The sequence below is a fragment of the Poecilia formosa genome, unplaced genomic scaffold (genome assembly GCF_000485575.1).
Source record: "Poecilia formosa unplaced genomic scaffold, Poecilia_formosa-5.1.2 Scaffold358, whole genome shotgun sequence".
In the NCBI taxonomy this organism is placed as follows: domain Eukaryota; kingdom Metazoa; phylum Chordata; class Actinopteri; order Cyprinodontiformes; family Poeciliidae; genus Poecilia; species Poecilia formosa.
This window is the reverse complement of record NW_006800297.1, coordinates 221,569-235,472: the sequence shown is the minus strand read 5'-3', so window position 1 is coordinate 235,472 and position 13,904 is coordinate 221,569. Positions and strand designations below refer to the sequence as shown.

The window sequence follows — 13,904 nt, the reverse complement described above, 5'->3', positions numbered from 1 at the left end:
TCCTGCACATTCAGACAGTAGCATGTTAGCACTTTCTCAAAGTCTGTACTGGAAAGCTTAAAAAAGCTTCTCTGAAATCCCAGATCCTTGTTCGCGGCTCACACAGACGCAGTGCAGACCGGGCAGCGTAGCGCTCACTGAATCCCTGCCATCGAGGCAAAACCACACAGGACATGAAAGCATCTGCAGCATCTGACTTCTGTTCCTGCTCAGCTACAGAAATGAGATTCAGACACTGAGATCTTTTCATTTCTTACTTTTCTACACCACAAGAGTATTTCTGTTTTCTGCAGGTGAAAACGCCTCTGGTGTTTTATCCACAGCAGCAGAGATTCACTGATGCAACATTACATCTCAGCTGCCTCTGAAGTGAAGAAGCAAGCAGGATTATGCTGAGTAATTGTTGGCAAACATCGTCTTTTTAACTCTTATTGATAATGTTTAGATACAGTGATGACAGGAGATTTCAGATGCAGAAGTATTGATCTGCTTTTATTTTGTTTTACTAAAAATTGCGTTTCAAAATTACTCATAATCTTCTCCAAGATTAACAGAAAAGACTTGATTTACAGTCAAGCTCTTATTCTGGTTGTTGAGCAGCTTTCGGCCTGACTTTCCCTGGTGTTTTGATGATTCTCCTGTTGTGATGAGCTCCAGCCTAACTTTTAGCTCCATTCAGAGATTTTCTATCAGATTCAAGTAAAAAAAGACTTAATCTGGGTTCCTGCAGATTTCAACAACTCAAATTTAAGGCTTTTTAAGACATTTTAATAACCATTATGAACAGAAATGTACAAAAGAAAGTAGCATATTTAATGTAGTAGTGCTGTGTTGTTTTTTTATGCACAAACTTTACGTAGCATCGTATGAGTTGTGAGCCAGTGGTGAAAACGAACATACGCTTCTCCATTACAGATGCAAAATAAGATAGTAAGCTTACTACTAGCTTATTACCAGTGGTAATAAGCTAGCTTATTACCACTGGTAATAAGCTATCTTATTACTAGCTAGCTTAAGCTGGTAGTAAGCTAGCTTATTACCGCTGGTAATAAGCTATCTTATTACTAGCTAGCTTATTATTACTCAATGACTGTAGGCGTTGAGTAAACTTACAGTCAGAATAGAATAAAAATGTCTGTGCAACTCAAACATTTATTTGACAGAAGAAAAATAAACCACATATATTGTGATTGAATAGTCCTGTCAAGACAAAATTTAAGACCCGCGATTAATGAATTTAAGGATGAGAGGACGCTCTGCTAACGTTGCTTCCAGTTAGAAGGAACTTTTGGTATCTTTTATGTATTTTGCCAGGGGTTTGAATAATTTTAGTTTCTCCTGCTAACTTCTTCACCACCGAGTCAACCTGCTGCCCAGCCTGTTGCTCAATCAGCTGAACAGTCTGCAGCTCCTCACGTTCGTCCGCTGCTGGGTAAACGCGGGTTCTTTATGGATCCGGCCTCTACCTGAGCCGGGCAGAAAAGCACCGCATGTATTCTGTCATCCAGCGGTCGTCAGCAGCAGCCATCGTTAGCTGGGACCGCCGCGTCTTTTCCAGGTCGGCCGACCGGGCTCGTCGACGGTCCAGATTGGAGCTGCGTCTGTTGGGCTGCGTCTGGACGCCGGCGGCAGACATGTTGCTCTGGGAGGAAAAAGCCAGAGGGCTTCGTTGATGGAAAGTTCACACTGTGTGTTTTATTATTAATGTGTGCAGGGAGTTTGGTGACAACGCTCCGGATCTCAGGTGTCCTCAGACTTTAAACTTGTTCTACTAAAGTATCGCTGAGAGGAAGAAACACTTTGTAGCAACATTATTATCAAATCAGAGTGATACTGTGGAGTTCATTCATAACCAGAGATGTGCAGATCTGAACCACAGAACTGCACAGAAAACACTGGAGATACACTCAGTCAGTCTGTAAATACACAATTTAAAGAAAAGAAAAAATAGCTAAAGTTTAAAAAAAATATCAAACTTTAGGATCCAAAGGCAAAGAAATTAATAAATAAAGGCTTCAAACCTTCGACAACTTTACTGGGATTTTATGTGAAACCCAAAGTGGCACATGTTTGGGAAGTGGAAGGAAATTTATATTTTCAGAAGGCTTGTCGCCATAAATCAATTAACCTCATAATAAAGTAAAATTATATCAATAATTTCCATTTGCATTGTTTATTGGTTTTCTTTTCTTTCTTTCTACCAAAACCTAGACAATAAAAGTCTTCAGTCTGGTGTTCTGGTCTCAACTAGCACATTTTTGAAGGACAATTTGTTTATAGAGACCTTATAATTAATATATTTGTTGTTTCTGTTGTTTTCTCTTATTTATTTTGGATATTTAAAGTGTCTTCCAGTTCCAATTGTAAATGTCCATTTGCATTTAAAGTTAATCAACATTTGAGAATATGTTCTTGCATTATTATGGGATTATTACCATGATATTACTTGAAAATTGTCTCAAAACAACAACAATATCATTGCTTATTGCAATAACTTCTGGAAATTATCTGAAAATTTGTGACAGACCAAATTTTCAGATAAAAATAATACTGTGTAACATGCCCTTGCATTCAGCCCCTACAATAATGTGAAAGTTGTTTTTATTTTTGTTTATGTTTCAATTTGCCTTCACTTTATAATACGCCGTGCTTTTTGTTTGTAGTGTGACAAAATGTGAGACAGTGAAGGGGTATGAATGGTTTTCACAGTGATTCCAAAAGCTACGTTGTTCAGCTGCCATTCCTTAAGATAGAAACCGGAAGTTATCCTTTCAAAATAAAAGCCCCAAACCTAAAACTGGAAGTTAATCACAGCTAAAAGTGGATACAAACAAAGAACTTAACGTATGGTTATTTAGAAGTGCTGTCTGTATGTTTACCTCTGGTTGTCTCTCGGTCCCGTCCATCCTGCTGGACGGTCTGCGGTTCGCCTTGCTGCTTATTGCCGGTTGGCTCTTGGCTCTCGGTGGCTTTTGGACCACAACTAGTTTTTTTTCCAGGGAACTGTCCTGCTGCGCCGGTACAGAGCGAGGGGTGCGGCAGCGGTGGCGTCGTCTCGGCGCTGGGTTCACCGGCTTCTCGTCAGATGAATCCGAACTGTCGGGCCTGTTGTCTGTCGCCGTGTCGTCTGAGGGGCCGCTGGTGTCTGGAGGTATGGATGCAGAAACTGTCCCAGGCCCGTTTAGGCCATTTTCTAAAACATCTGATTCAAACAAACATGAGAAAAAATCTTTTAATTAAAGAAAAACTCAAAAATAACGGAGGACTTTGGTGATGAATGGTAGATAGATAAGTAGGACGTGGCTCCACTGAACAGCAGTCGGTTACCATGGAGACTGAATGCAGGCTTGAAAAGAGACTTTACTGATACCACTGTTTGGTTTAGGGCTTAAAACCAAGTGGTTCCATTTGAACTAAACAACCTTGAACCAGTAAGGAGCTAAGATCACTCAACATTTAAATCCTTGTTAAAGCTACAGCAAGTGTTCTTCTTAGTTTTCATAACTGGACGCACAAAAGTCTACGACAGCTAACATAATGGGTAATAGGTTTGTGTCTGCCTGAAAATCCAAAGTTACATCTTATCGGTTCTTCCTCGTTTGAGTAACACAGACAAAACTACCAAACAGAGATAAATCAGTCAATTTCATAAGAAATCAGTTTCCAAACCTGCTGTTGGTGCAACGTCTACAACAGGAGTTTCTCCCGTTTCCTCTTCAGTCTGTTTGACCTCTGGCTTCAAATCAAGACTGGTCTTCACCTCCATCAGCTTCTGTTTGACCTCTGAGCACGCGGGTGGCAGCGGCGGTGGCGGCGGCAGCGACAGAGGAGCGACCTTGTTTCTGGACAGTCTCGGAGTGGACCAGCCGCTGGAGTTGGAAGCCGTCTCCCAGCCCTCCCAGATCCACGGCTTGTGGGAATGCTCCATCACTCGCCGGGTCAGGCGGTATTTCAGAGAATCCTCGTAGCATTTAGAGAACGTCTCCCATTTGGGATCCCTGAACTTCTTCATATATTCTGTCCTGACCTTCTTGGTCACCATGGTTCTGGGTATCCAGTCTTATTGGAAGCAATAATCCTGGAAATTTAGACAAAAGGAAAAACCTCAGAGCTCAGAGCTATTCAACCTCACAGTTGGGGTGGTGCTACCAAGTATCCACTTTATTCCTCCAAATTTTAGAATGGTCACTGTGTTATCATCAAACTATGAAACATGTCGCCAAAAATGGAGGTCTGAGTCCATTTGCACATTTTGGACCAAAACACGTTCATGTCTGGGACACAGAACCCGTTTCCTTCCTGAGATGGTAGATGGTTAGACATTCCCATCATGAACTGATGAACAATGAACCTTCATGCATCTGGAAACTCTTCCTAAGGATGAACCAGACATTTCCTGCTGATATTTTTGCTGATTTATTTTAAGTTTTCATTGTGTCAAACAGGTATGGGTCTATTTGATTTGATTTAATATTCAGACAGTGAGAAAAAAAAGTTTCTTGTGAAAAATTTTGGGAAAAAAATACTTTTAGAAGTAGTTTTACTATCATGTCCTTTTTATTTTTACTTGAGCAATGTTTTTTATAAGGTATTGCTACTCTTACTTCAGTAAAGTTGGCATAATCTACTACCTGTAACTACACTGAATGAGGAAAAAGCTAAATGCGTGCACTGGAAGTACTTCTTCTGACATAAAATACGCATTATAGACTAAGTATTGGTTTCAAACATTTTTTTTATGATTTGGAAAGTGCTTCTGTCTGAATCTATTATTTTGTAATATTTTTTTGTTTTAGTCTTTAAATGACCAAAACTGGGAGATATCTTTGTGTCTGATGAAATCATTTTTAAATATTAAATCAGATTTTCTGATCAATTACTCTACGGCGGCATATTAGGGCCATTGTAGATAGAAACAAAAAGAGTAACTTCTGAGTTTCAAAAATTGAAAATCTGCAAGAAAAGAAAACTCAGAAATATTGAAATTAATCCCCAAAATTTTCTAAAAATCTTTCCCAGTTTGAAAAGTCAAAATATTTGCTATGAATAACCTTAAAACAAACTTTAAAAAAGTTGGAAATTTGTCCGTTTCAAACATCTGAACTTTTCTGAGATTAATCTCAAAGTTTTTGTGTTTTTTTTTCTAGCAAAAAATCCCCCACATTTTCACTCAGAAATGTTTAGGTGTTTTCTACAAAATTTCTGAGCTACTTTTGTGTGGAAATTCACTGCTTTTGTGAGAGACAGCAAGTTCAAATTATGCCTTTTTCTACCTATAAAGCCCTAATATGCAGTTACTCAGTACATGAGTAGCATTTTAACGGTTTTTTTATTTTATTTTATTCTTGAGTAATTTCTTGAACAGTTTTTCCTTTTACTTGAGAAAAAAATATAAAGTTAAAGTAGTGCTACTCTTATTTATGTAAAAAAAAATTGGGAGGGCGGGGGGTACTCGATCCATCTTTGGGTACATTTAAATTTATGGCTTGAAGTCTATCGTCGTCACAATTTCTGCTGTAAACCACGCTAGCAGAACCTTTTTAGTTAAATAAAATAGGAACAGTTAGTCTTTTATTGCGGTCCGCCACACCTCTACAGTCGACTGGCGTCTGCATTTGAACTGACGGGGGAAATAGACGCAACATTGGGGTAAATGAAGTTGATAAATGCTGGAACACGGTGCTCTGGTTCTGGATCAACAGTCAGAATCTGATGACGTTTCCACAGAGGGGCGCGCGCGCTACCTGCAAGCCCCGCCCACCTCTCCATCCAAAACAGATTAGCTACTAAACGGAGGCGGATTGAGGCTTACTACACCTTTACTGGGCCACTCATCCACCAGAACCATTAACACACACCTCCCGCCTGCCCCGACTTTACTAAGCAGACTCTTAAAATTACCTGCAATATATTTATGGTGAGAAAATGAATAATTAATTGAAGATTAATTCTTTGATCCAAAGCTAAAAACCGGGTCAACGTTTGTTACCGTTTTAAAACGGTGAGTGCAAAAAAATAAAAAGCGCAATGAAGAGGGTGAATTACATTTTTGCACCGAATAACCGAGTGAAATAAACGGTAGCAACGTTGACAGCCTTCCTGTCTGCAGCTAGATAAGCCTCTGTTTATTATTAAAACTGACGGCTCCAGACAGGACAGATGATTCTGCCGTGTTAACTTACCACAGAGATCCCGTCTGTGTGCGTTCAGTTCGGATTCAGACGGCCAGCATCGCCCCGCAGACTGACAGCTATAGAACAGGTGCTGAACTGGTCAAGTTAGCAACAATAACTTAACTTCCATTTCCGGTTTCACAATAAAAGTTCAAATGAACCTGAGCTCGGCCACATCGAGCGAACATGACTAGAAAGTTGGTTTAAGACAAGATTTTAGCAAAATTGAAACGCAGTGATTACATAATAAAGCATTTAATAGACAAGCTGATAGAGTACAGAAATCTTACAGCTCAATTTATTCAGAGCTACAGAACCAAAAGGCTTATTTTGAAAGAATAAACAGCAGCTTCCGTAATTTTTAATGTGCGTTTTCGGTCAAATTCACGAATACAAAGTAAAGATGTTTTGATAACGGATAAAAATGATGCTATGGAAAAGCGAGAATCCAAACAGCGCATGCGTGCTCTCGGTGTGGGTTTTAAATACGCCATGAAAAAACTGATCAGCTGCGCTGATGGAGGTTCTCACGTCTGATATATTAAAGGGGCCATTCCACTAAACTTCTATTTATTGAATTATAATAATAGTTATAATTCAATAAATTATATTATTGACGAGTCAATTTATTTTAGGAACTTTATCATTAAGTGAAACAATCTGTTGAAAGCCTTAATTTCTGGTAACTACAATCATTTTCCACTTACATCAGACTAATACAAAATATTTTTATAAACAGAAATGTGGGCTTAATCAAAAATATGTCTAATACCTACCCGAAGGCAGTTTTAAAGAGATACTTTTAATCTGACAAATGACTCATCAGGATCTTAATTTCTTGGGAATATTTATTATTTAGATAAAGTAGATTCCCCATAAAATTATTTAGAATTGAACATGTTTTTTACATAAAGCCCTAAAAAAATCTATGTAACATTAAATTTGTTTGTTCCATATGTTCTTAAAAAAAAAAAAGAACACTTTATTCCTAGACTTGAGTCCAAAAAGTTTAGAAATACTGATATAGCACAAAATAAAGTCAATTTACTATTTAACAGGTCTATGAACTCAATCAGAACTGGAAAACCTCAGGGCTGTGTTGTCACACCTTTGAAGTTTAAACTATATACAAACTGCTTAAAGTTTATCTTAAGTGGCAGTTTATTGTGTGAAGATGCTTAAATGTGGCCTTTTTGTAGAATCAGACACCTAAAATCAGACTTTACTTTTTACTTTAGCTGCTGTGCCTCCGCTAGCCCAGTTTTTAAAATTTTTTCACAGTTGGAAGCCAGAAGGAAACTGTTTTTGAAGCAATGAAAGTAGATCATGTCAGTTCATTTAAAGCTCATTTCATACCTCATTTTGTACATATTAAACATAACTTGTATTAAACTGAGTAAACAATATTTTTTACTCAATTATGTTATTAATTTTGATTCTGCAAGAAAAATATCAGTAAAGTTTAGAAAAGTCAGTTTCAATGCTCTTCTCTGTAAATAATGTTTAATAAATAAATAAAAGGTTGTGTTTTTACATAAAATAAATAAAATAGTAAAGAATCAAGAATTACCAACATATTTATTTAGAAAAACAGCAAAACTCATACAAATCTTGAACATTATTAGAGTGTAAAGCCAAACAGAAGTGCAGAAAGCTTAACTGCAATAAAAAGCAGTCATCACATCTGAGCCTGAAAGTAATGTTCATAGTTGGCTCGAAGGACAAATTCAAAGTAAGGCTTTGATTTCAAAGTGCTCAGCTCGTCCTGTTCCAGCAGCTCTTTCACATCAGGCAGGTAAGTCTGCAGAGGAACACCTGGAAGGAAAGGAGTTTTAGTTAAAGGTTTATCTATAAGAAATCTGCTCAAAGCAGGAAAAGATCAGATTCACACCAAATTTATATATTCATTAGATTGTTCTAATCTATGAATATTTGGATCAAAACTACACATTCAACCCAATGCTGCTGCTCTGTAAGTTTAACATGATTAAATCAGAAAGTTTAACACAAAACTTTAAGATTTTACTTAGCTACTTGGCTTAGACAGAATTAAGCAAAGTAAAAATATTGCACAATTCAATAACAATTAAGGAGTACATAATTAACAGTTCAAACTTATTTAAAAATTTGATATATACTAATCTGTGTGTCTGCACATTAAGCTCTGATATGGAGATATATGCATTTACTGTAGTGAATTACCATTTTGAGTAAGAGTTTGTATGTAAACTTATGGGCTGGAGAATTAATACATTTTTAAACACCTTTTGGTTTATTTTACAAATCATTTCATGTAAAAATGCTGCATTTTTATTTGTGCTTCTTTCCCATGTATTTGTTCTGTTGAACTTTTAATTGGAAGAAAGAAAAAAGAAAGAAAGATAGAAACAGAAAAGGGAAAGAAAACAGAAAAGAGAAAAAAGAAGAGGGAAAGAAATAAAGTGAGAGAAAGAGAAAAGAAAGAAAACAATGAGGAGTTTAGATTTGTTCCCAACATCCAAAGTAAGGATTCTGCCATTTTACTGTAATAATAATCTAACTTGATGTGTTTCACCTTCTTGAATGAGTTTAAGAAGGATTTTCACAAAGATGCTGTCTTTAGCTGCTTCCAGAGGATCGTCGCTCCCATCAGCAGAGGACCAGCTGAAAGAAACCAGCGGTAAAGTCACATTCTGTGAAATATTTTACAGAACGACACAGAACTCTATTACCACTAGAGGGCAGTAGAAGGCAGTTGTGACCATAATGCAAGAGTTTCTTTTCATTCTATTTATTTATTGATACGTTAATCTAAAAATAATCTGTGCTGTAATATATTTTATGTTATTGCAATTCAGACAATTAAATGCTTTTCTTATTAAAAATATCTGTTTTTTTTGTATCTTTTAATTCATTTCTATGATTAAAAAAGGGTTAAATTTTAAAAGAAATATCCACAATATGCCAATTTTTATCAGTGTAATTGATTAACTGAGTAACTGAGTAATTGGTATTTTTCTCTCTGCTCTGCATTCATGAAGCATCATTTATTGTGAGTTTAATCAGATGCTGCTGGGTGTTGCTCTGGTTACTCAAAACAAATGGACAAAAGTGAAAAAAAAAGTAAGAACAAAAATCTTACTCTACATTATGTGGGCGTCCAAGTAAAGCAAACACCAACTACAACCTCTGATTTAACCTCTCAATAATTTAAACTAAATAAAGATCTTACTCGTCTCTCCTGAGTGCTTTGCTTAAGATTTCACATTTCAGAGAATCAATGTCCACAGAATCCTCCTGAAACAAAATCACAGAAAATCATTTACATGACTGCTGATTCAAAATGGCACCCAGAGGTCCAGCAGAAACAGGACATTACCTCTTTGATGTACCCCAGCAGGTCCAGAGCTTTTTTGAAGTCGTACTCGTTGGCTTGCCTGTTGTCATCGCAGATGTACAGCTGGAGGGAAGGAAATGCTAATCTGTGAAAATTATCTCTCATAATCTGGTGTTTCCCCAACTGGATTACACTTAGTAGAACTATAACACCGGATTCCTACAGTTCTGTGAGCCAACTCATATCTATAAAGTGCATCTGTCTCAACATCCACAGATGGTTTTCAATTTTTTATCCAATTTTTGGATCCAGTCTGTTATATGAGCTTCATTCTGACTTGCGATCTTTTGTTTCACTCTGTTACAGTAATTTAAGCGTCTTGAACGTTTACTCACAATAAAAATAAACAAAATGTTGTGTATTTTCTTTAATATTTATATAACACCAACACAAAGTGTTGAATAGGGATGCTTGATAGTTGATCTAAAGTTAACAATCTTATCCATGGACAATTAGTTGATAAGCACCCATTTTCTGAAAAATCTAAGTTTTCTCTTGTATCAAAGGGGCCGACTGTCTTTCCATATATCAAGGGATAATTTTGTCATAAAATACCAAATAACATTTTTTATTATTTTGTGTCCAATGTATTAAATACTGAATAAGTATATTCTGTATTTAATACTGAATATTGTTAAATATTTAGTATTAAATACTGTACCGTCAAATGTTGCTCTTGAATGTATGTAAGAACTTCGCTCTATGAAGTGCATTAGCTCAAAACACCCCGCAAAATCAACCGTGATTATTGGCATCATATTTTTTTCCGTTATGTTACAATTTTTCTGCGATATCTTCAAAGCTTTTCATCACATCCTCGCCTTCGTCGCACATCAGCGATTTTTAAATGCGAAGTTGACGTTGCTCTGTAATGAAGCTCGGCTGAATGAGCGCTATTAAGAAAATTAATTATTTCAAAACAACCGTACAAGGTGCATCTTTCATTCTGTGCCATCTCCACCGCTTTTCATCACACCCTCGGCTTGGTAGCAGCCATTAAGGCGAAACCTAAGGAGCTTATCGAAGACTAATATTTCAAAAAAGAACCGCATAAAGTGCACTTTTCATCCCACAACGGACTCAGCTTGGACCGTTTCTCTTTCCCGTTATAATGTGCCCCCGCCGCCATTTTAATTCCTGTACCAACGGGATGACCAGCGGCGCCCCCTGCGGGATGGCGGTCAAATTACAACACTGAAATAAGGATAAGCGGACGTAAATAGCCAATCTATTGGAACTAATTTTAATCTAATAAACCATTAGTCGTAAATCAATTAATTGTTTGTGAATCATAAAAAAGTGGAAGCAAAATCAAGTATACATTCAATATGTGTAACAAATTGATAAAAACAAAAGTGAGGCAGAAGCTGGTCAGATTATTCTGTTTAAAGCTTAAAGCTGGTAGGAACCTGATCCTGGATGACAGTTGTGTGATCAGTGTTGTATTTTCACCTGTATGAGGTTGTGAGCGCTGAGCAGAGGCATGGTGTCGGGGTTCTGCTCTTTCTCCTCCAGGAGGCGCTTCGGCAGGGTCTCCTGATGCAGCAGGAAGCGCTCCTGCTCCACAATATCTGAGTCAGGCAGAGACATGGCGCTGTCAGCTACAGCTTAAAAGGTTGCAGTGTTTTATTATTACAGTTTGTCTCTCTAGAAATGCAGAAAAATAATCCGTAAAAGTAGGGCTGAAACAGTTTATTGTTAATTATTGATATATTCGTCAACTTACTTCGTAATTGATTTTAATTGGAGAATACAGACTCAAAAAAGGTAATTGGCTGAAAAAACAACTTATTCAGAGCAGTAATTAAGTCAAAACTGTACAAAAAATATATGCATTTTGCATTTCAGGTCTGATCCCAATTCTGTAAAAAATAAATAAAAAATTCTAAGTACATTTTGCTTTTGCTTTTTTTGCTTTTTTTTTTTGATAATCAGCTTATCAAAAAAAATATACAAATAAAATAAACAAATTAGCCATATACTGTATTGATAAGCAGAAAGAGCAGAGCTTTTCATATGCTGATTTTAGAAGTTTTTTTGAGCTGAATAAGCATTTTTTGCAACAATCAAGTATACACGAAAGAGATGTTTTTAAATGCACTTCTACTACTGTGTAAAATAAGCTCAAGTGGTTAAATGAAAAATCTTCACTTTTTCTTTTCCAAGCAAACATAAGTTTTAAGCATAAAATGTATATTTATAACTGTGTAAATATGCTTTACAGAGTCAGAAAGGTAGATGAACAATTCAACACTGAATATCTATCTTGTTACCAGAAACTGAAACATAAACAAAGAATCTGAAAACTTGCAACTAAGGATCCATCTAATTTGTGCTCACATTAGTTTAGAAGTTACCATAAAGTAACATCACATCAATCTCCCCTGCATTTTATTATGACGCAGAACAGCAGAGATGTCAAAACTAAACAGAGTCTTAAACCGTCTGATGAGGGTGGATTTATTTTTTTACCGTCGACTTGTTTGCTGATCTCATCCTGTGGCAGATCTGAGGCCAGCGCCGTCAGCTTACTGAGAGCCAGCAGAGTCTTCCTCTTCACAAAGTATCGCGTTTCTTTGTTGGCTTGACTGTAGAGAGTCCTGTGGGCCTGCAGGGAGCCAAGTTATAACAACAGATAACGTGAAATATACGCTACTCACAAAAATATTAAAATCAGGGAAGCATCTCATATTGATGTTTCAGGTTTCTCTTACAAATAAATTTCTTTGCAGTGGATTTTACACAATGTGCGTTGATTTGCTGTTTTCTGTTTTAGAATATCTGTTGTCTTTTTAGGTGCTTATAGCATAAGCACTTTTCTCTAGATGGGCTTTTATAAATAATGTCTGAAAAGTATTAGGAAGTGAAATATTGACACTAATGTAAAACTATAAAACGTATTGAGGTTTATAGCTATTAACTTTAATGAATTTCATAAGTATAACCATAAGTTTACAAAAAAGGCATCTGTATGTCTTATTTACTTTTAATGTTTTTATTTTATTATTTAGTGTCTTGATTTCTGTCCCACTGCACAGCACTTTAGGTAAACATTTTATTTTTTAAATATGTGTTATAAATCGGATTGGATTGATAAAGTCTGGAATATTTGGTTTTTCTACAGCTGAACTTAATGTGACCATCTCAAAATATTTTAATGCACATGATCAACTTGATAATGGTTCAGTACTTTTCACACAACTTGATGTTCAACAAGGAACTGATTCCAATATATTGGAATCCTAACACTGAAAACAGTTTCAAAAACTTAATGTGGTTATTAATTGAAGGAACGTAAGCACATTTTTCCAAACAATAAACTCATTTACAAACTCGTTTTCACTTGACTTGAAATTTAGCAAAAAAAAAATATTTTCTTCTTTTAAACTGGAAAACCAAAGTTTATACATGCGTTTAAAGCCAGATGAACGCCGTTCCTAGCTCAAATCAAACAGAGTTGGTTGATTGAACAGGTTTGTGTTGGTGTGCATACGTTCTGGAAGTCGTTGATGCAGATGTGGTGCAGCCAGCTCAGGTGTTGGTGAGACTGCAGGAAGCTGGCCAGCTGCTGGTGCTGCGCGGCGGGTTGGGCCAGCAGCTTCCCCCGCTTCCCTTTCTCCATGTACCAACGAAACAGGAAGTCAGAGAAGTTCTAGAAAAAAACAGAACGAAACAAAGGAAGAGTTTGTTCACGTGAGCAGGATTTGGTTTTTAATGTTTGTCGTTAGATGTTGTTTGTTTCAGAAATGAGCCATTCTTCAGACAGAGTTCATTTTCATTTCCAAAAGAGAGAGAAAAAAATTATATATACATGTTCAAATATACTCTTAGAAAGCTCATTTAAGAAGACATTATTAAGTGGGCAATGATGTACGGATTAAGACATTTCTGAGTGTTTTATTGTTCAACGCAACTACAAACCGTTCCATATTAAATAATAAAGGACTCTCTGGTTTGGTATCTGCTGGTTCTGTACCGGTTCTGTACCTGGTCAGCGAACTTGGCCATGTAATGCTGCAGGCGGTTCTGGTTGTCGGTTTGCTCACACATCTGGACCAGGATGTCGAAGTCGCAGTACTTCTCTGCCAACGCCGCGACCCACTGGTACTGACCAAGCTCCACTGCAACACACATCATCCATATGGAGGAACAAAAGGGACAAAATTAAATGCATACTCAAAGCATTAGAAGTACCTTAAAATAAATGTTTTATTAAATGCTTAAATAATTTGTTTAGTAGAGAAGTAATTTAATAAATATTTACTTAAATGATTAAAATAAAAGTTTATAATAATCAATGCAGATAGCTAAATGTATAATTGGGGCATGCCATTAGCAATGCATAAGGAGAGCAG

The 13,904-nt window shown here is 36.6% G+C and overlaps 2 protein-coding genes across 2 annotated transcripts in view; both read right to left on the bottom strand.

Annotated features, from left to right (window-relative positions):
• Positions 1 to 1,134: 1,134 nt before the first annotated feature.
• ccsapa (centriole, cilia and spindle-associated protein a) lies at positions 1,135 to 6,289 on the bottom strand. Its single transcript, XM_016662082.1, has 4 exons — positions 6,183 to 6,289; positions 3,670 to 4,078; positions 2,880 to 3,202; positions 1,135 to 1,642 (listed from the first exon to the last, which is right to left on the bottom strand). Exons 2-4 carry the CDS (start codon positions 4,040 to 4,042, stop codon positions 1,463 to 1,465), a joined length of 876 nt encoding a protein of 291 aa, XP_016517568.1. The 5' UTR covers positions 4,043 to 4,078; positions 6,183 to 6,289; the 3' UTR covers positions 1,135 to 1,462.
• A 1,443-nt stretch (positions 6,290 to 7,732) lies between these two features.
• The window catches only part of nup133 (nucleoporin 133), a 35,835-nt gene continuing 29,663 nt past the window's right edge, over positions 7,733 to 13,904 (bottom strand). Inside the window, exons 18-25 of the mRNA XM_007574641.1 lie at positions 13,537 to 13,670; positions 13,043 to 13,201; positions 12,022 to 12,157; positions 11,002 to 11,120; positions 9,532 to 9,612; positions 9,385 to 9,449; positions 8,728 to 8,816; positions 7,733 to 7,988 (exon numbers count right to left, since the gene is read on the bottom strand). Coding sequence (XP_007574703.1) covers positions 7,852 to 7,988; positions 8,728 to 8,816; positions 9,385 to 9,449; positions 9,532 to 9,612; positions 11,002 to 11,120; positions 12,022 to 12,157; positions 13,043 to 13,201; positions 13,537 to 13,670 — 920 coding nt within the window. The 3' untranslated portion in view covers positions 7,733 to 7,851. The remainder of the gene's footprint in view (positions 7,989 to 8,727; positions 8,817 to 9,384; positions 9,450 to 9,531; positions 9,613 to 11,001; positions 11,121 to 12,021; positions 12,158 to 13,042; positions 13,202 to 13,536; positions 13,671 to 13,904) is intronic.